Genomic DNA, 20,826 nt, shown 5'->3' on the forward strand with positions numbered 1-20,826 from the left:
GGGTGATCGTTAGGTCAATTTTGATCCTCTCAAAAAGAGGAATTCAATGCAATTAATATCTCCATCAAATGAGTTGTCCATTTTTAACACTCCCTCTCAACTAGGGAGAATTCCCTCTACTAATATTTGATCATCGATCATCATGCCATCCTGTCATCATGTACCATCTTTGCATCTCGTCTCAACTTTGTTGAACACTGATATAGATAATGAAGAAGAATTGATCGAGAGAGTCACAAGACCTTGCCACTCTTCATTGGCAAAATTCAGTCCACATAACTAGGGGTAGAACCCCAATCGGACTTAATCCCAGATCAAGTTGTTGAACACCATGCATCCCAGATATAGGGAGTATAGCAGTACACAATGCGTCCATCTGTAGTGTTATGGTCCTATCCTCTTTTCCCAACTCATTGGCCAGATAAGTGGTACTTCCCATGAGTCCCGGACTACATGGGTAGGATGTATGTTGGGGCATCTGTCGGAGAAGGTGAACCACTCATCTTGTTCATATGACATAGGTGAAGGTGAACCACGCATCCTATGCATATATCATTAGCTATAAGGGAAGGTGAACCACTCACCCTATGCTCTCATATATCAACATGGGGTATCACAGGGAAAGGTGAATCACTCACCCTGTACACAGCGTACCTATAGGTGAAGGTGAACCACTCACCCTATGGTCGCACATAACTCCAAGAAGTACCCCAAGCCCCAAGGAGCTCCCAGAGCTCAATGTTCAACTCGAGCGGGATCCTCATGGGAGGGTCCTTCCACGACTCCAAGTCTCCCTCGGAAGGTTAAGAACTTGACCTTCCCCTAGGGCTTTGTAAGAATGTCAACAACCTACTCATCCGTCCTGATGTGTTGGAGCCTTATTGCCCCTCGTTGTACCATATCCCGGATAAAGTGGTACCTGATATCAATGTGCCCGGAGAGGCCACGAAACATAGGATTCCATGAAAGGCTAATCCCACTCTGGTTATCGCAATAGATAACGGTGGTATCCAGCACGTGCTCAAATAGCTCATTGAAGAGCTTCCTCAACCAAACAGCTTCACAACAGGGCATACTAGGACCAATATATTTGGCCTCGGCAGTGATTAGAGCAACCAATTTTTGCTTCCTACTCATCCAAGAAATTGAAGCAAATCCCAATGAGAAGCAACATCCCAACATGCTCTTTCTATCCACCACACTGCTAACCCAGTCAGCATCAGAATATCCATGTAGCCTCAAATTCCTGGCAATGTATCTTAGCCCATAGTTGATTCTACCACGGAGATATCTCAAGAGATTCTTAGCAGCAATCCAATGTATGTGATGAGGCTCAACCATAAATTGACTCAAAGTATTTACAGTGAAGCATATGTCCAGACAGGAGTTTACCAAGAACATTAGGGCCCCCACAAGTTGTCTATACTCAGAAGGGTTTGCCAATTTGGGCCCGGCAACACTTTCACATAGCTTCTTAAAGTTGAGTTCTGTTGGAGTAGACACGAACTTGCATTCCACCATCTCACATCTCTCTAGCAACTTCACAACGTATTTTCCTTGAGAAAGGAAAAGCTCACCTCGCTTTTGCGAGACCTCCAAGCCTAAGAAGCAATGCATCAATCCTAGGTCCTTCATTTCGAACTCGGAATTTAACTACCTCTTACATTGATAAATGAGAGGGTATCCACCTGTTAGAAAGAGATCATCAACATAAAAGACCAAAATAAGAGGCATGTCTTTTTCAACCTTGAATTATAGGTTTGGATCAGCATAGCTCCTTGTAAATCCTAGCTTCATAAGATGATTCTCAATCCTTTCGTACCAAGCCTTAAGGTCTTGCTTCAACCCATAGAGAGCTTTCTTCAGCCGGCAGACATGTGTCCTTCTATCTTGTACTTCAAACCCCTGAGGTTGTTCCATGTAGACTTCCTCCTTAAGCGAGCCATGCAAGAAAGTAGTTTTGACGTCCATTTAATGTAGGCTCCATCCTTGATTGGCAGCAAGAGCAATAATAGATTAGATAGTGGTATATCGAGCAACCGGTGCAAATATTTTGTCATAGTTCGCTCCTTTTTTAGAGAAGCCATGAGCAACGAACCTAGCCTTGTATTTTTCAACACTTCCATTAGCTCCATGTTTAATTTTGTAAAGCCATTTTGTAGTGACCACGGACTTGTCATCCCTGTGACTATCTTCCTTAACCCCAGGCAAGGCTTTGTAATGTAAGTGGGCAAACATTTGGTGCCATAATTCACATTGAAGAGACGTATCACTCACCAAAGCTCCCAAAGGACTTCCACCAACTTGATAGACACCATCAACCCTAAATCCAAGAGTAAATGCATCTTTGTGGTTTCTATGCGAAATACGTACCTTTCCATCAATGAACGCTACCTTGAAGCCTTTATATTCCATCACAGAAATAGACACCAGGTTTTTCTTCAAATCATGCACATACAACACATCTTGTAGATGAATGGTTTGACCTTGATTCAAGTGAAGAGTGACAGTACCTATCCCTTTCACAGGGTAGGTGGAATTATCTCCAAGTATATCTTTAAATTAGTCTTCTTTTCAACAAAATTTGAAAGGGGCTCCTTGTATCCAGTGAAGTTCCTTGAGGGTCCACTATCAATCAACCAATGATCTGAAGTATCTGGAGGAGAGGCAGTGCTAAAAAGAGAATTGCTCATTGGTCTCCACTTCTTGTAGAGAACAAAACTCACATCCCATATCACCACAAGGAATATGGTTCTCCATCTTGCCCTACGACTGGTGGGAGGAAACCCTTAATTGACCCAAGGGAATTCATAGGCCTTGTATTGTTAGGCCTGATGATGGTGACATCAACAATTATAGAAAATGCTTGGCAAAGAAAACCATTTTGAGTCTAAGGGGTTGTGGACGAGAGGTCCAAGTAACCCAGATACACTATCAATAAATATTAGTGTGCAAAAAATCACGATAAAATCGGCAAAGTCCGATTTTTTGGGCTAGCCGATTTTTTGGTTTTTTTTTTTAAACAAAAAAATCATGATTTTATTGAAAAAGTCATGATTCTATCGGGAGTCAATCAAAAAAATCATGAAGCTCGCCTAGGCCGCAGATAAGTGAGGGTAAAGGTTGAAAAATCATTCATTTTTCACTCTTTTTCTATCGTTCATCCCTGTGGAGAGAGGAGGTGTTTTCCATTGCCCAAGAGGAGGAGATTTACTAGTTTTGTGATGTAGATTTGGAGATTTGTCCACTGCTCAACGTGAGAGACTCAAGGTGTTGATTTGTTGTTGCCATGTATGTATTTTTATTTCTCTCTCAATTTTTGTTACACAAATGGATTCTTCAATCTTTCTATTAGTTTGTTTTTAGCTTATTTTTGCTAAGATATATGAATCAAAACATTGTTTAGAATGTGTATTGAATCAAAACTTCAAAATGTTTAGATTGTTTACATGTTTCAACTTTCAAGAATTAAAAATTCAAACCCTTGTTTAGTGCATCTGAGTGTGTTCAAGTGAATGCGACGAGGAATTCAAAATTTAAAATCAACAATTACATTTGTGTTTGCTTTTTATGTAATAGGCAATTTTTTATTTTTTCCATTTTTTTTGTGCCCTAGGTTCAAATTCAAGTTCAAAGTTTCAAACAAAATGTCGAGGAATTTGGACCTTATGTGGGAATATAGTGAACCTAATCCTATACCTGAATCTGGGGGGGTCAATAGAATGTATTTGACTTGCAAGTTGTGTGGCAACCATATGTCAAGGGTGTCAACGGATTAAAATTCCATCTGGGGCAATTTCCGAAGCAAAATATAGAACTTTGCCCAAATCTAACTCCATAAATCATTCGGCAAGCCATTAAATCATTGATGGATGAAGAGGAGGGCAAATACATCAGGGAAACGGTAAAAAGCCAACTTGTGGGGGCCTCAGGAGTGAGGGGAAGTGAGAGTGGTTCTTCAGCGTCACATTCCACACCCACATGTCCCAATCCCTCAGCTTTCTCATCTTTTTTTGTTACTAGAACCACACCTGGTTGACAACCTGGCATCAAATCAACACTTACAAAAAAGGAAACGGCAGAAGCTGACAAGTTGGTCAGTGAGTATCTTCTATAGAGTGATGTTCCTTTCAACATTGCCAAGACCAACCCATTCTACCAACCTATATTTGATGTTGTTGTTGTTGTTGGCCCGAGGTACAAAACCCCTACCTTTGCAGAGTTGAGAGGGCCTCTTCTTCAAAATGAAAAGGTTGATTGCACTATTAGATTGGAGGAGTTTAGGGCATCATGGGAACACACTGGATGCACAGTCATGTCGAATGGTTGGACTGACCAGAAGGGTAGGACCCTTCTTAACTTCTTGGTTAGTTATCCCAAGGGGACAATGTTTATGAAATTTGTTGATGCATCTGCACACATTAAAGATGCACATTTATTGTATGACTTGTTAGACATCTTCAATAAAGAAGTAGGTCCACAAAATGTTGTCTAAGTCATAACGGACAACGCTGCAAATTATGTTGTTGTTGGCAAGTTGCTTATGGAGAGGTATCCTAACTTGTTTTGGACATCTTGTATTGCTCATTGCATTGACTTGATGTTGCAGGATATAAGTAAGATTCCTCTTGTGAGGGATATTGTTGAATCATCCAAGAGCATAACGAAATTTATATATAATCATGCATTTGGGCTTAGCTTGATGAGAAGATTCACCAACAACAAAGAGTAGGTGCATCCTGCCATTACACAATTTGCCACTACTTTCATATCTCTTCAGTCTCTATTGAATTCTATGTGGGATGTGAAGAGCATGTTTCTTTCACAAGATTGGTGTGTTTTGTCTATTAGCCGCAAACCAGAGGGAGAGGGCATATGTAGACTAGTTTCATATGATCAGAGCTTTTGGGCAGGAGTAGAGGAGGTGTGTGCCATTTCAGAACCTTTGGTAGGGGTTATTCGGTTGGTTGATGGAGACAATCCCGCGATGGGCTACTTACATGAGGCCCCATGGATAGGGCCAAAGAAGCCATCCACACTTATTATGAAGATAAGGGAGATGAGGGGTTAAAGAAACAACAATTGATATGGATAGTGATTGATGAGCGATGGAACAATACCCTCCATCGCCCCATTCATGTTGCAGGTATCTACCTCAACCCTACATTTTCTTACTCATGTGGTTTCAGATTTGATGTCGAGGTGATGGATGGATTCCTCACTTGTGTTGAGAGGATGGTGCAATCTGAGCAAGAACATGAAGAAATTTCTAAATAAATGGAGATATATAAGATGGCAGGTAGCACATTTGGTTTTACCATGGCTATTAAGAATAGGACGACTAAAATGCCATGTAAGCTTCAACCTGTTTCAACTTTCAAATTTCGTGAATCATTGTCTCTTCATTATTTGCTTCAAGATTAGAATTTCAATGTCTTAACTTTTATTTAATGTCTCTTATTTTTCTTTTAACTTGTAGATGTTTGGTGGACAAGCTATGGTGGCAGAGTACCCCATCTCCAAAAGCTTGTCATTTGAGTGCTCAACCAAACATGCAATCCCTCTGGGTGTGAGAGCAACTAGAGTGTATTTGACAAAATACACAGCAAAAAGGGCAACAGGTAGAAAAATTCGAATTAAAATTTTGAATTCATTTTAATATTTTTAATATTTGAATTTTCTAAGTACTAATTTACAATCTATGACCCTAATACAGATTGGATTCCCAACGCCTAAATGACATGGTCTACGTCTACTACAATCTTCGATTGTGGGTGAGACAACTTCAGAAAATTCCTGATGTGGAAGCCATCTCATTGGACAATATTGATACCACTGATGCATGGAGGGTTGAGACTGAGAGCCGTATCATGGACTCGACCCTTGATTGGTTAGATGTGGATCCAGAGGCACTAGAAGCAGAGGAGGTAGCAGTTGCAAGAGAGGGAGAACTGGAGGTAGAGGAGGAGGAGGAGGTGAAATCATCTAGGATGGGCAGCAACTGAGGACAAAGGCCACCTCTTTTTTTTGCTTCTAGAGAACGACAGAGTCCATTTGTAGCCCCAAGGGCAGAGCCTTCTTCCTCTAGAGGAAAATCAAAGCCATTCCCTATTCCCATAAAAGGGCCAAAGGATCTCAGTGACTGATTACTTTATGACATGTAGATGACTCAAGATATACATTTATTATATTTTTGTTGATATTTTGACTCTCGAAAGTTGAGACTGAGCCAGGACTCAAGATTCGGGACTTGATTCACTATTTTGATATGTGGTGTAGCACTAGACTTCATATACATATTATATATTAGCTTTCTTTTCATGTTTACGTGGAAATGCATTTATTTGATGTTGTGGATAATTTAGATGCTAAAAAAAATTAAAATGAATATTTTTACATTTTTTTAATTTTGCCAAGTTTTTGCCGATTTTTTCAAAAACCTCCAGACTTTAATGACTTTTTCAATTTCTGGACCCTTGCTGATTTAATCCGGAGGTCGACTTTTTCCATATTGGTAAATATCATCTATGACTGCTCTATTGATCATAGCATTCAAGTAAAGGTGGGGGACAAACATATCCTGAATACAAAGCTAAAAATGTCAAAACAGATAAATACTGAAAATGTTTATAAGATTTAAAATATTCTTCGTTTGCACTCAAACAACTCTCTTTAACTGCTTCAAAAATAAACAGTTATGAGGTGAAGGCATCAGAAATTACCACTATAGTCACAACTTCCTTGACTATGCCCGCTACAGTAAAGGTGACTGCACTGGTTGCTGAAATAAGAAGATATTCAGATAATACCTGACAAAAGGATCATAACATCAGAAATAATCTAAAATGCCCTGTCATTGGCATCAGATCCTAAAGGAAGCTGTAAAACATGAGCATAAAAGAATGACTAAATGGTTGCTAGTGTTTCTATTTTCTGAGAAAATAAATTCTTCATACTCTCTCCTCTTTTAATTCTTTTACAGAATACAAGCTACCCTCCTTCAACAATATTTATTTTCTCCTCTATTTTTCACAAGGACCCATCTTAACTTCACCGCACATACCATAAAAAATGCTAAAGTTCCTCCAAGCAGCATGAGCAAAGAGCTCCCTATAAGATGTTGACGAGTATCGAAGTAGCGAGTCTTCAAAAGACTTGACCAAGGTTCAGATATAAGAGAGAAGATAGCAGTTATCAATGCCATAACTGGCGTGAGGCAGCGCATTGTAGCAAAAGGATTTGTCAAGCCTGCAGTACAAAGTGTTAAAATATAAATCAAGAGTCACGAATGACCTCATCTGCAAGTAAGAAATAAACACAAAGAGACGTTGCCAAAACATTGACAAAGATAAACATAGAAATTGAAAGATAGTATTAGCAGAAGATCAGGTATTTAATAGTATAAATGAAAATCTCAAAAGATGATAAAGCTTTTTAAGCACTCTTCTTAATGATTAAAGGAAACCAGATTAAAAACTGACGCTTCAACAAGGTTGTGAATCTTTCATTTTTTTTAAGTTCAACTATTATGGGCACTCATTTCATAAATTTAATTTCCTGCATCCCATGCAGTACAGGGTTGCTTCAGATGTGAGCACTCACCATATTCTTCTTTCTTTCAGTTGGAAGCGCATGGAGTCAAACATAGCCACAAGCACAGTCAATTGTGTGTCAGGACTTAATGTTAAAAAATCATAACATAATTGTAGTTCAAAACTAAAACTGTAAATGATAAATATATGGTTATTCAAAAGCTCAATAAACATACAGCGAGGCTCTTCCTAGAAAATTCTGAGTACGATCATATCATAGTAAACTAAACACCGAGTAAAACTCTCTAGATCATGCAAGATGGGAAACAACATAGAAATCAGTCCTCCAATTTGGGAAAACGAAAAAAGTAGAACAGATGCAAATAATTACCTGCAAAAGAATTTGAGTGACAGTCCATCGAAAGCCAGACATGATAGCGGCAAGCATCACAAAGATAAAGCCCCAAAAATTAAATTCTGCTGACTTTGCAACTGCATGCACAGCACAAAATGAGTTTTCTTCCCAGGCCAGCATGATTTTTCACACTACTAGAAAATAACCCTCAAATTTGTAATATGGAATATGTTATCTTTTAAGAAAAATATACATCCAGCACAGAAAAACATTTTAATTCTTGAATGTAAAGTGCGGAAAAAGCATGATTTGTTTCTGCTTCACATACGTACTTATATGGTGAATTTAAAATACTGGAGTCTCGAGATGATGAGGCACGTGTTGAAGTCCGTAGCTATGGTCGGTCTTCAGAATGAATTTTTGATATTTATGTAAAGAATGTTATTTGTGCTCAAAAGAGAAATTTAATTATTTTTATATTGATCAAAAGACAATTAAAATTTTGTTTTAGCACCACAAGTAGTCCAAGCCAGCGCTTTACAATTCAAGTCGGCTCAGCTACTTGTTGATTTAGGGTAGCATCGGATGTGCTTTAGCCACGAAATTTGGTGGAGAGGTTAGGGCACATGAGATCTCCAATACCCAGAAACGGTTTGGGCAGATTCTAAACAGTTTGGGAGATATTAAAATAATTAATATTTTTAATGGAGTCCCTAAGTCTAAACTTAGGAAAATTAAAATATTAATGTGAATTAATATAAAACTGCGTTAGAATGGTCCAAAAGACATGGATCAAGCCAAATCCATTCTTCGTCGTCGATTAGGGACTTAATCTCAGCCGTTGATTTGTCAACAAGAAAAGTATAAGAGGAGGCTTGAGGGTCACTGGGAGAACACACCAGAGTGATCAATCATTCTATTCTCTAGAGCGGGGTTTGCTAAGAGAGACAGAGTCAGTGATCAGTTGCAGCGAGGGGTAGAGAGCACAAGACATAGAGGTAGGGATAGTGCCGAGAGACCAGCGCAGAAGCAGAGAGAGGCAGACGCAGAGCCAGAGGGAGCCACACAGAGGCAGCAGAGACTGCACAGAGCCAGAAGGGCCTACGTCATTCACGCAAAGGCTGCAGGAGTGACGCAGAGAGGCTGCGTAGAGCCTCAGTAGGCTAACGCAGAGGGTTTCAGGCTGACACTCAGCTTCACATTGTGCTAGAGAGGGATTTCGTGGAGCAGGCTTTTCGAATACCTGTTTCCGAAGAGAGGTATTGCTGCCATATTTTTTATCTCTGTCGGGTTAGCCAGTTTGGCACCCAGTGTACTCAAAAAAGAGCTGCTTAATAATAAAACCCTCAGATAGTTGCACCGGTTTTCCCGCATTGGGTTTTTCCGGGGACATTAGTCCAAAAATAACAATGTCATTTGTGTGCTTGTTTCTGTTTCCTTCAGTTGATGATTTGTAATGTGTTGAGCATGCACTTGTATTTATTTTCAATATTTACATGGTAAATAACTTGTTAATTAACAGAACAAGTAGGTATGAATAAATCAGTAAAGTGCATGGAGGGTTTCTCACTGTTAGACTTAGAAACTTCAACACTTCACAGCTTCGACCTTGCAGCTTCATAGCTTCAACCTAGAAGCAGCTTCACAGCTTCAACCTAGAAGCAGCTTCAGAATTTCATCTTGCCTAATAATTGTAAAAACCCTAACACAAGAGAGAGAGAGAGGCCCAAATCTTCGATCTTGCTTTTCTTCTTCTTTTTCATCCCTTTTCCAACTTCTATCTTAGAAGATCAAACTTGCTTGAGTATATCCAAATGAGGTCCAGTTCCTTCTTATGTATAGGTTTTTGAAATGTTTGAACTGATATCTTTAGGCTGACTTGTCCCTTCATGTAGGCCGACTTGATCTTTGTGCCATAACGAGGCCTTAGAGGGTCTTTTGACTCAAATAAATTTTATTTAGAATATGTAACATGCCCAAAGAGGTCTTTCATACATGACAATGACTCAATTGAGTTGCAGACTCAATGACAAGCCCTAGAAGCACTCAATGGGTGCTCATATGCGTTTTGCCTTTGATTGATTTTTCTTTCTTTTAACTGCATGGAGCTCTAGGGAACGAGCATGATGTGAATGATATAGCAGTGATTACCCCCTTAAGGTAGGGCATTTCATTGCCCACTAGGGGTCGGGACAATCATGGGTTCCTTAATGATGCAGGGCGCTGATAGAGGGGGCCCTAGGAACAATAGTGATGGCCATGATGATAAGGAATAGAGCTCATGTTGGCTTTTGCCCACACGGTAAATTTTTATGTCTCGGCCATATTTTGCATTTTATGGTACATTTCCTGTTGAGAGTGACCAAATTATGTTTTTCACTTTCTTTTTAGCTGCATCAACCTCCAAGGCATTGTTCCAAGCCCGACCCAAAGTGTGGACAAGGGGAGTGGGGAGGCTAACTCCTTGTGGACCCAATGGACATGTGGACCCGGATGGGAAATATGTGAAAAGGGGTTATAATGAGCGGAGGGGAGTGATGTATGTGGTGTCGAGAAGCGGGACCACACAACCAAAATCGGTGTTTCCCATGTAGTGCCACTCTTAAAGCTAGTATCCAGTAGAGCAGATCCCACAAGACTAGGATACAAGACTAACCACCAAGTTGGGCAAGGATACAAGAGTATAGACCAAATCCATTATTTCTGTTGAATCCACCCAATAATCCATGTCCAAATCAGTCCATGTAAGCAAAAATACCCAATAACATAATGAAAAGCCATACCTTTGGGGTCAAAGCACCCATCTTCAAACATACAAGCATACAGATGGGTGAGGGCACATAACGATTAGCTCAGGTGGTGGGGAATAGTGGCACATTGAGCTACCTGGTGGCTGCAAGGGACCGCTGGCTGTCAGCTAAAGACAAATCTAGAAGAAAATTTCTCCTATGGGTGTCACTCATTGGTGTTGGGTAACAAGGCTGAAGTTCAGTGGTTGGTCTCTGTTCGAGAAGGGTCGACGGTCTATGATATATTTTTGTGGAAGAAGGAACCAAATTTTGTGCTATCTTTGTGGTTGCAATCAGATTGAGAGGGCTGACTTTGATATTTCTTGTTGAATTGATTCTCCCTTGCAAAGGTTTTCCCCCACGCGGGTTTTCCCAAGGTAATCTCATGTTCTTTGTGTCGTTGTCTCTTCATGATCCTAATGTCATATATTGTTGATGTCTTTTGTATAATTACTTAGTGATGGAACAACGAATAAATAAAGGTGCGGAAAAATCGAAATCATTAGAAGTAATTATTTGTATAGAAGGCACCCTAAAAATCAACATGGTGAAAGGAATGCCCTTGAAGTAGAAGCTTTCTTTGGTTCTAGACATCTAGGTCTTAATTTGTGAACTAGCCCATAGATGCCCTAGTTTCAATACCTGATCATAAAAGAAGGACCAAGGTTTGCCCTTCTTGAAAGGTTATTCTCCAAGTCCAAATGTCTGAGGCATGTTCTTAATTGCTTAAAGAGAACCGAAGTCCTAACTCAAATTCTCAGTACAATACTAAATCATTTTCAGTTTCGTTTCATATAGATCGAAAGGCCTAATATCATCTATCAAAAGGTCTAAAGATCTCAGATCTAATAACCTTTCAAATGATTTTAGATCATTTTGATTTGGTTCAGTCAATTGAAAAGGCCAAAGTAATTTTGTTAGAACATATCTCAATTACCTTGTTGAAAGACCAAAGCCTGCATCAATGAACCGAATAACCTCAATCCATTCCTTCTAGTCTCCAGAATGATTGCCAAAATCTCCCAAAAAAAGTTTGTAACCCCATAATTATGTTATAGCTACAGGAACCAATGGTACAGATAAAGCATTAAAGATTCATAGTGATGGAGACCTACAAAAATTTCAAAGAATTTATTAGGAGCCGGAATATATTAGAGGATTGTGTCAACGTTTTGAAAAGTGTTGCCTTACAAATTGTATGCAAATCCTTAGAGAATCCTTTTATTGATGAACAACATGAATTCAAACATGACATGAGCATCTTGTGGGAGCACAATAAAATAATGATCAAAAGATGAGAAGTTTGATACTCCATATTCTATGATCGAGATATGGTGCAATGATAAAAGCCTTGAAGAAAATTTGGGGTTCATAGGGTTTTGTGTCTCCTTTGGAAAAACATTGCATTGTATTTCAGAATGAAGGATGTTGTTGCAAAGCATTATCACCTGGAAGATGTATCTTAATGAAGAATGTGCACAAGATAAGTCTAGCTCACTATAACTACATGCCAAAGACATAAAGGACATGTTGGATTAAAGATTGATGGACTCTTAGGCATGAAGATTACTCTTTGTTGATTTAGAAATAGTGATGAACTTCATTACATAAGCAAGAGGCTCTAGGGTTTTGACATTTGGGTATGAAAAAGGAACTTGCAAAATTGGAAGTCTAGGGTTTACTAACCATAGCAAGATAAAAGTCTTGGATTAGTAAGTCCTAGGGTTCATAGAAAAACCCTATATAGATGTTTCTATTGAAGAAAAGAAACCCTAACCCTAGCAAGCAACAAGGCTTTAATAAGAAATCCCTAGGGTTTATGGACAAAACCCTAGGATTGTCAAGAAAGGAATGGCATCGAGATGATGACAATGTTGTAGATGGATGCAAGAAGACTAAAGATCAAGAGGGAGTTGACTCTCTTCTCAAGACAAGTGTTTTATATCTCCCTTGTTCGATTATTACTATTATTGTTATTTTAATATTAATTAGTCTCTTGTCTTTGCGTTCTTTGCTTGGTTGTAATTGTTCTTCCATGACCTCCTAGTGAGGATTGCAGGTACATAGTAAAGGATGCCAAGGCTTTGACAAGCAAATAGAAGAAGTGTAAGAATGAAGCAAAGCAAGAGGAATTTCCTAGAATCATGACTTGTGTTAAGAGATATTGTACTAGATAAGATATAAACTCAGAAGGAGTGACTAAATCAGCAAGCTTCAAGTATGCTTTGATCATGGTTTCTACAAGGTCTAGCAATAGAAGGTTCTCCCAATAAGAGGGAGAGGATCATGAAAAGACATTTGTCCTTGATGTGAGGTACACTTATATTATCATTGTTTTTGAAGATTGCACCAAGTTGATGCAAGTGACAACTTTCCTCAATAATTGAGGAAGAAGTGTACATAAGAGCTACCTCAAGCTTGTGAGTAGAAAAGCTCATTAAAGACTTCAGATGGAGCTGACCTCTAAGTTCGAGATGATGGATTGTCATTGATAGTTGATATATTGAAAGACAGCAGTGGCAGAGGGAGCAGCCTAAACTACCATAGGACATGTCTCATTGTGAGGGTGCACCCAATTTGGGTGTCCAAAATAAATTTGTGATCTAGTGAAGGGAATAGAATAGTTTATGGTTGAGCCAAGATGTGTTGTTACCAACATGGTATAGTTGGTCATGGATGAGAAGTACAGTGGTGGACTTAGATTGGGCAGAGTGTGTTGAAGACAAAAAGAATTTGATGCCTTAGTTTGGGTTCTGTTATAATTTTCTTAGATACACATGAAGTAGTCATCTATTGCACTTAGTATGGCAGAGGCAGAGTATATTGCAACTTGATGGGCAAGTTGAGAAGTAGTATGACTTCTGAGACTACTTGTTGGATTATTTTTTTTTTTATCAAGTGCTAGTGACGACCATGATGACAGCTCAAAGCACGTATCACTTCATTTGAGACATAATGATTAAGGAAGTTGTGAAGTTCCAATACATCATTAATAAGAAAATAGTTGATATTCTTACGATGCCTCTTTCTAGAGGGAGGTTTATGTACTTCTGGGAGAAGCATGGGCTTGTGGAGATTGTCTCTCTCATTGTGAGGGAAAGCTGATGCGACATCATTATGAAAGGACATTCTCCTTGTGTCATCACGACCGTGGTTGGAGAGTGGTATGATATTCTCCCTATCTCATTATGACCTTGGTTGGAGAAGTTCTCGTTGTGTCATTATGACCTTGGTTGGAGAATGGTTTGACAGATTAGATAGCATCATGGACTGACATTCTTCATGTGTCACGTACTTTGACTTAATTAGAGAGGTTATCCTTATGTCAAGTACATAGACCTTGGTTGATGAATGGTCTGGCAGACTAGCATTCTTATTGTGTCACTTTGACCTTGGATGAAAAATGATCTGATAAAAGACAGTCTCCCTGTGTCACTTTGACCTTGGTTTGGAGAATGCTCTAGCAAAGGATATTCTCCCTGTGTCAGTTAGACCTTGCTTGGAGAATACTCCTAGAGGTCACTCAGATCACTTTCTAGAATGAGCAAGAGCCTCCCAACATCATGCTCGGATCTCTTTCTAGAGTGAGCTTGTTTATCATTAATGAGGCCTCTAGTGTTTCACCTGGACAATGTCTATAGTTGTTTGATGGTGAACCATGATTATGCTGATGTTGGTCATTCTGATATTTATAATTATACTTATCTTAATATTGATCTTTCCTTATAGAATTTGTGAACTTCAAATCATCTCGATAGTCATTACGAATACCTCCTTAGCTAAGAGGGAGTGTTAAAGTTTCTAGTTATGGTCAATCTTCATAATATATTTTTGATATTTATGTAAAGTATGTTGTTCATACTCAAAAGAAAAATTAAATTATTTTTGTATTTATCTGTCAGGCCAGGTTTTGTAACTCCATGAATTGATAAAATTCTATTAAGAATAGCTCTAATATATACAAATAGAGGAGAGACTCTTGGGATTCATATTCCAAGACCTCTTCATCTTCTTATTTTGTATGTACATATTTACAAATATTTTCCCAATTCCTAAGGATTAGGTGTCAACATTCCCCCGTTAATCTGAATGGATGTTTGTAAGTCCACACATCATTCTGAATCGTTCAAACTTTTCTCTTCCAAGCACTTTGAAGAAGATGTCTTTAATCCACTCATTTTTGGAACAATGGTGTAGGTGAATAGTCTTGGCCTCAACATGATGTCGAATCAAATGATACTTTGTATTGATATGCTACGTTCGATTATGGAACTTTGGGGTCTTAGCCAATTTTATTGCAAAAGTATCATCAATCAAAAGACGAGTAGAATGCACTTGCTTATCTTGCAAATCTTCAAGAATTTTCCTGAGCCACACAATCTCCTTTGTTTCTTTTGCAGTTGCCACAAATTCAGCCTCTGTTGTGGAATCTATCGGAACTGATTGTTTGCATGAGCTTCAGGAGATAACTCTTGATCCAAGACTCGTAACATAACCTGAAGTAGATACTCCATTTTCTTTATCTCCACCAAAATTTGAATCAGAGTATCCAATCAAGCTGAAGTCATCTAACTGTGTATACTTGAGTTCCCTTCAAGCTCCTTAGAACTCTTTTTGCAGCGAACCAATGACCCTCACAAGGTTTTTGCATAAACTTGCAAAGGATTCCAATAGTAAATGTAATGTCTAGTCTGGTAGTAGTAAGGTAGTTAAGACTTCCTATGAGTTGTCTGTACTTAGTTGCATCCTCAAATTCATTGCCTTCTTTGGATGTGAGCTTTAAATTTTGTTCCATTGGAGTGGTCAAAGGATTGCACTCAGCCATGCCAAATGTGTTCAAAAAATCCCCAATGCACTTCATTTGTGAGAGGAATATAAACTTTTGATGTTGGGTTACTTCAACACCCATATAGTAGTGAACATATCCCAAATATGTCATCTCAAAACCTTTCATCAATTGTTTCTTTATGGATGCAATATATTTTTCATTGTTCCATGTCATCTGTAGATCATCTACATACACCATAAGATAGACAATCATTTTGCCAACCATCTTGACAAATAAAGTTGCCTCATCAAGATCATAGTGTTTGAAATTTAGTTTCAAAAGATGCTCAATCAATTTCTCATACTAGGCTCGCAATGCTTGTTTGAGGCCATACAAAGAATTGATAAGCTTACATACTTTGTGCTCTTGTCCCTTCACAGCAAATACTTCTAGTTGAGACATAAAAACATTCACTTTCAAATCTCCATTCAATAAAGCATTTTTTACATCCATTTGATGTACTTTCCATTCATTTTGCGCTGCCAAGGCAAAGAGAGTCTACATGGTAGCCCATTTTGTTGTGGGGTTAAAAATATCCTCATAATCGACCCCTTCTTTTTGTGCAAAACCTTTTGCCATGAGCCTTGCTTTGTGCTTGTCAAGTGAGCCATATAATTTATACTTTGTTCTCGAAGACCCACTTGCATCCAGTCGATCTGGTACCAAATGGAGGGTCCACTAGCTTCCAAGTTCCATTCTCTGTCAAAGCATCATACTCTTTCTGCAATGCTTCTTTCCATCATGAGAAGCAGCTTCTTTAAAGGAAGTTGGTTCAAAATTAATAGACAAATTTAATTCACAATCATAAGAAACATCCATATCGACAGTTGAATCATAATCATCTACATCACCTCCATTCTTTCTAGAAGAACTTCTCATTCCTATCTTTCCAACCTCATCAAGATGAACACTTTCAAGTGTCTTACTGAGCCATTTTGGAGGACCAATCTAAGATGGCCCAGGTTGTTAAGTTGATTGAGTTGGGGCTGAATCAAGATTTAGCCTTCCAATTCTCTCAATCACATCACTCAAAGTGTCTTCTTGATCATTGGTTGGAGCTTCACAAGGGGGGGGGGTGCTTCAGAAGGAGACACCAAAGATTGATCCAAGATAGGGATACCCCCTTCAAGATGTGGAATCTCATTATCAAATTCCTAAAAAGATATTGCATGTTTGAATCTGTCCAAGCGATCAAGTTGTCGCTCAAAAACATTGTCTTTCTTAGAAGATTCAAGAAAAATTACATCTTTAGACAGTATAAACTTCTTATTTACTTTGTCGTAGAGACGATATGCTTTGGACGTATCTGAGTACCCCAATAAGATACACTTTCTACTCCTTGCACCAAGTTTGTTTCTTTGTTCCTTAGGTATCAAGGCATAACAGGGACTATGTTCTGGGTTGATGTAGTTCTATGTGTCTGGGCTATTCATGGTAGTTCTCTTTGCCAGTGAAAACTACTCAAACTATCGAGATGAGTGAATGCATCTCTGCAAAACTTCTAAGTTGGGCCTTGAATAGTCAAAAACTAAAATACTGCAATATAATCTTGATGAACAAATTTAATATATCTCTACAAATAGCAAAGACCCATCATACAAATTTGTCTACAATTGTCTTCAAAATAACTCAAAAATAATGTTGGCTCTCGATCTCAACACACACACACACACACATATAATGTTGACATTTGGTTTCATGTCAAACATTCAACCAACACCAACTACTCCAATATATAGGCAATGGCAGCTTTGTTATACAAATATGGAGATTCCAATCCAATGCAATCAATGTAATCAACAGCGTAAATCACACGAAGTTCAATGCATATAACAATGGTTTAACATATGACACATATAAACAAATTCAGCACTACACATTACAGGAGTTTGGGCCATGTTACCACACAATCGAGCAGGGCCTAAAGACGGAAACCATAAAGGACCAAGAGTAAAACCAAGTGATAACAATGGGACAATGGCCCACTTTCACCACAGCCAAGGTCCCTTGCTCTTTACGGACTTTCACCGATGGGAAGAGTCTTGGTAGGAAGAAGATCACCTAGAATAGATATGCTAGGTATAGGGCACGAAGTGATCAAGCTAGAGCTCATATGAAAGAGAGGCTCAATTAAAGTACAAGGCTTCAAAGAAGCAACTCGCTCTCTAAGAAAATCCCTATAAAAGAAGGTACAAGGCCTGGGTTTTGAGGTTTTTGCCGATGGTAATAGGTATTCACAAGGTCAATACCCAAAAGAAAACGCGTGTTATGATTTACTTCAACAAGTACCAAGCTCATACAGCCTTCAAGTAAGTCCTCAAGTTGAAGGAGAAAAACCTAGGGTTTCCCTCTTGCAGTAAAACCTAGGGTTTCCCTCTTGGAGTAACACACAGGGCAAGAGATTTTATGGATGAAACTTGAGTGTACACCCACCAAACTTGGAGAATTGGTAGCCTAGACCCTAAGCTTGATGTTTAGGCTCTTGAATACCAAAAAAAATATCTTCCCTAAAATTTCGCTCCAAGCCCTAGATTTTCGCCCTAGCCCTAAAGGACCAAATTTTAAGAGGAAAATTTATGGAGAAAGAGGAAGTTTGACCACCAAGGACTTGGACTAGTGCCTTGTCCTTTGAGCATATGGAGTCTTAGGATGTTTAAGATGAGATAAAATGTCCCTAAGGAGGCTCAATATAGATGCCCTAAGTACCAATTTCAAACATTTACCTAGTTCAAGAGATAATGGAGTTTAATGGAGAATTCAAAGATATTCATCCACTAGGAACATTCATTACATGTCAAACCTTGGATAATATATGCAATACTCTACTAGAAAGCTTTTCAATTTTAATTTTCAACAGTTAGGGCACAATTTTAACATATTCTAGAGCAGCAATTCCATAAATTAAATAAATTCAAGAGAGAAATTCCATCAAAATGAGGTACTTACAAAATGACATGCAATATATCCATCCAAAAATACCAGAAGTAGCTCCAAAGAAGAAGTGTGAATCATCTCCATACATCGAAATGCATCCAAAGAGTCTCCAATAGCCAAAGAAACAAGTGCCATTTCTTTACAAGAGAAAGAGTCCAAGTGTGATGATGATCTCTCACAAATGAACCCAAGTTCTACTTATATGAGTCTCCCTAGTCGAATTAGCCTATTAGCCCCCAAAATATTAAAATAATGGGCAAGAAACATGCCTTGGTCACAAGCCGACCAAGTAGCTTTTTCAAATTATAAATTGGCCATCCAAATGCTAGTTGAGTTGATGACATCATGTTGATGTAGGGTTGTTGGAGGGCCACGTTGAGTCCTCTAGCTGCCCAAATGAGAGAGAGGGCTTCATAAATCACCAATTAGGGGATGGCCCCTAATTCTCCAAGCAAGTCATCATGTGGGGCCCCAAAGTGGTTTGGGGCACAAATGTTGGTCTTATGGGTCTCCTGATGATAGAATGGCCTATATAATGCTCCAAAGGAGGGCTCTAATGATGGTGTATTCCCTCTCATGTCACAAGGGTGAGACAAAACACCTTTGGCCCTCAGATCAGTTGCCACTCCATAATGGTATGTCAGCTGGGCACACTAATCCAAGTGCATCATCTCGCAAATAATGTGGGGCAATAAACAAATCGTTGAAGGTGTTAAGGGTGCCCACGGTGTGAAATGATGCTCTGCACATGATGGGAGTCCCATGGCTCTCAACGCATCCCCTGTGGTGTCAATATGATCCTTTGGTGGACTTGGGCCCCAATTAAGTTTCCCAACCCATGATGAAACCACCTGTCAATCACATATAATGTTCAATGAACCTCCTCACCTTTAGGTACAATAATTCATTAGTGCATCTAAGTGAAACAAGCTTGTTTATCAAGGGCATCGTGAGACTTCATATGTGGTTTTCCCTTCCAAATTTCGGGCTTTGAGGTCTAAGTAGTGTTACTTCCTAGGTAGGAGTCGTTAATAACCAATCCTATTAGGTGCTCCCAACCCCTAAGGGCAAAGATAGGTCCAAGGTATCCTTCAATTGATATGGGTCATGCTAATAATGATGAGATGGATGGGAACACAAGGGTCTCAGGGCCAAATTCCATGGGTACAAGGGTGGCAATGATGAGGAATGTCCACATATTGGGCATAAAAATGTAGGAGGGAGCAATCATGGATACATGAGTTACCCCGACCATTGTTTTCCACCCTTCTTCATTTGTCTTTTGCCTTTTCTTGATTTTTCTTTGATTAAGACTCTAAGCTCCAAGGAATGAGAGCATGTTGTGTATGATGTAAGCAATTATTACCCCCTTAATGTGGGGTAGTATGGCCCACCAGGGTTGGGACGTGCAAGGGTCCCTAAATGATGTGGGGGGGCTCATGGGCCAAGGGTGATGACCAGAATGATAACGGCAGAGCTCAAGTTTGGCTTTTTCCCACGCTTTATTTTAATGTCTCAGCCCCAAGGCAACACTTTCAGGCCCGACCTAGACATGTGAACAAAGGTAAGAGGGTGTGCCAATGCCTTCTGTACCCAGTGGTCATGTGGACCAGGAGAGGGAAGATGATGAAATAGGGCTTGTAATGTACAGAGGGAGTGAAAACTGTGAAACCGGAAAACAGGACCGCGCTACCAAAATTAGGGTTTCCCAAGTAGTGGCCTTCCTAAAGCCATAGGCCAATAGAGGAGATCCCACAGGACTAGGGTAGAGGATTAACCCCCCCAGGTGAGGGAACAAAACCCTGTTCAAATCCCTTCCTTCTTCCAAGTCACACACTAATCCATACCTTAAATGCCTAATGAAAAACAAGCATAAGCACCCAATTGCACAAAGAAAAACATACCTTCCGAGTTGAATTTCCCACCTTCTAACATATGCTCTCAAAAAATGGGCAACGAGACATACGAATGATTCAAGGAGTGGAGATCAAATGGCACAAAAAATCAACCACAATGGTTGATGTCAGGGGTTGTTGGCTACTGGCTAAAGAGATATCTACGAGAGAAATTCTCCTATGGGATCACCTACTTTCGCTGGGTAACAAGCCAAACGTATATGTAACTTGAAATAAACATGGACCAACATATAATATGACCCAATGCATCTATAAACAGGAGTTTCAAGTTTCAACACATTGTATAAACATGCACCAATTCAATCAATCTACAGCATGTACTAATTCAGCGCACAGAGACCAAACACACGGAGTTCAATTTAACTTACTACTTCAACTCATATACTAGAAGGGGATTCAACCTACGCTTTAATACAACCTTCACCACATCCCATTCATCGCATGGAGACTATAAATCGACACACAAAGAAGG

General features: G+C 39.2%; 1 protein-coding gene across 3 annotated transcripts in view; it reads right to left on the minus strand.

The window, feature by feature from the left end:
- The window catches only part of LOC149138193 (Nucleotide/sugar transporter family protein), a 256,676-nt gene that overhangs the window by 70,832 nt on the left and 165,018 nt on the right, over positions 1 to 20,826 (minus strand). For 2 of the 3 annotated variants that reach the window (XM_089446671.1, XM_089446670.1), the window contains exons 6-9: positions 7,924 to 8,024; positions 7,603 to 7,615; positions 7,064 to 7,248; positions 6,723 to 6,809 (exon numbers count right to left, since the gene is read on the minus strand). In XM_089446671.1, coding sequence (XP_089302797.1) covers positions 6,723 to 6,809; positions 7,064 to 7,248; positions 7,603 to 7,615; positions 7,924 to 8,024 — 386 coding nt within the window. The remainder of the gene's footprint in view (positions 1 to 6,722; positions 6,810 to 7,063; positions 7,249 to 7,602; positions 7,616 to 7,923; positions 8,025 to 20,826) is intronic. The other variant, XM_089446672.1, reaches the window with a different exon arrangement.

Source organism: Pinus tabuliformis, chromosome X (genome assembly GCF_031772625.1).
Source record: "Pinus tabuliformis cultivar Carrire ecotype Pingquan chromosome X, CPIR1, whole genome shotgun sequence".
In the NCBI taxonomy this organism is placed as follows: domain Eukaryota; kingdom Viridiplantae; phylum Streptophyta; class Pinopsida; order Pinales; family Pinaceae; genus Pinus; species Pinus tabuliformis.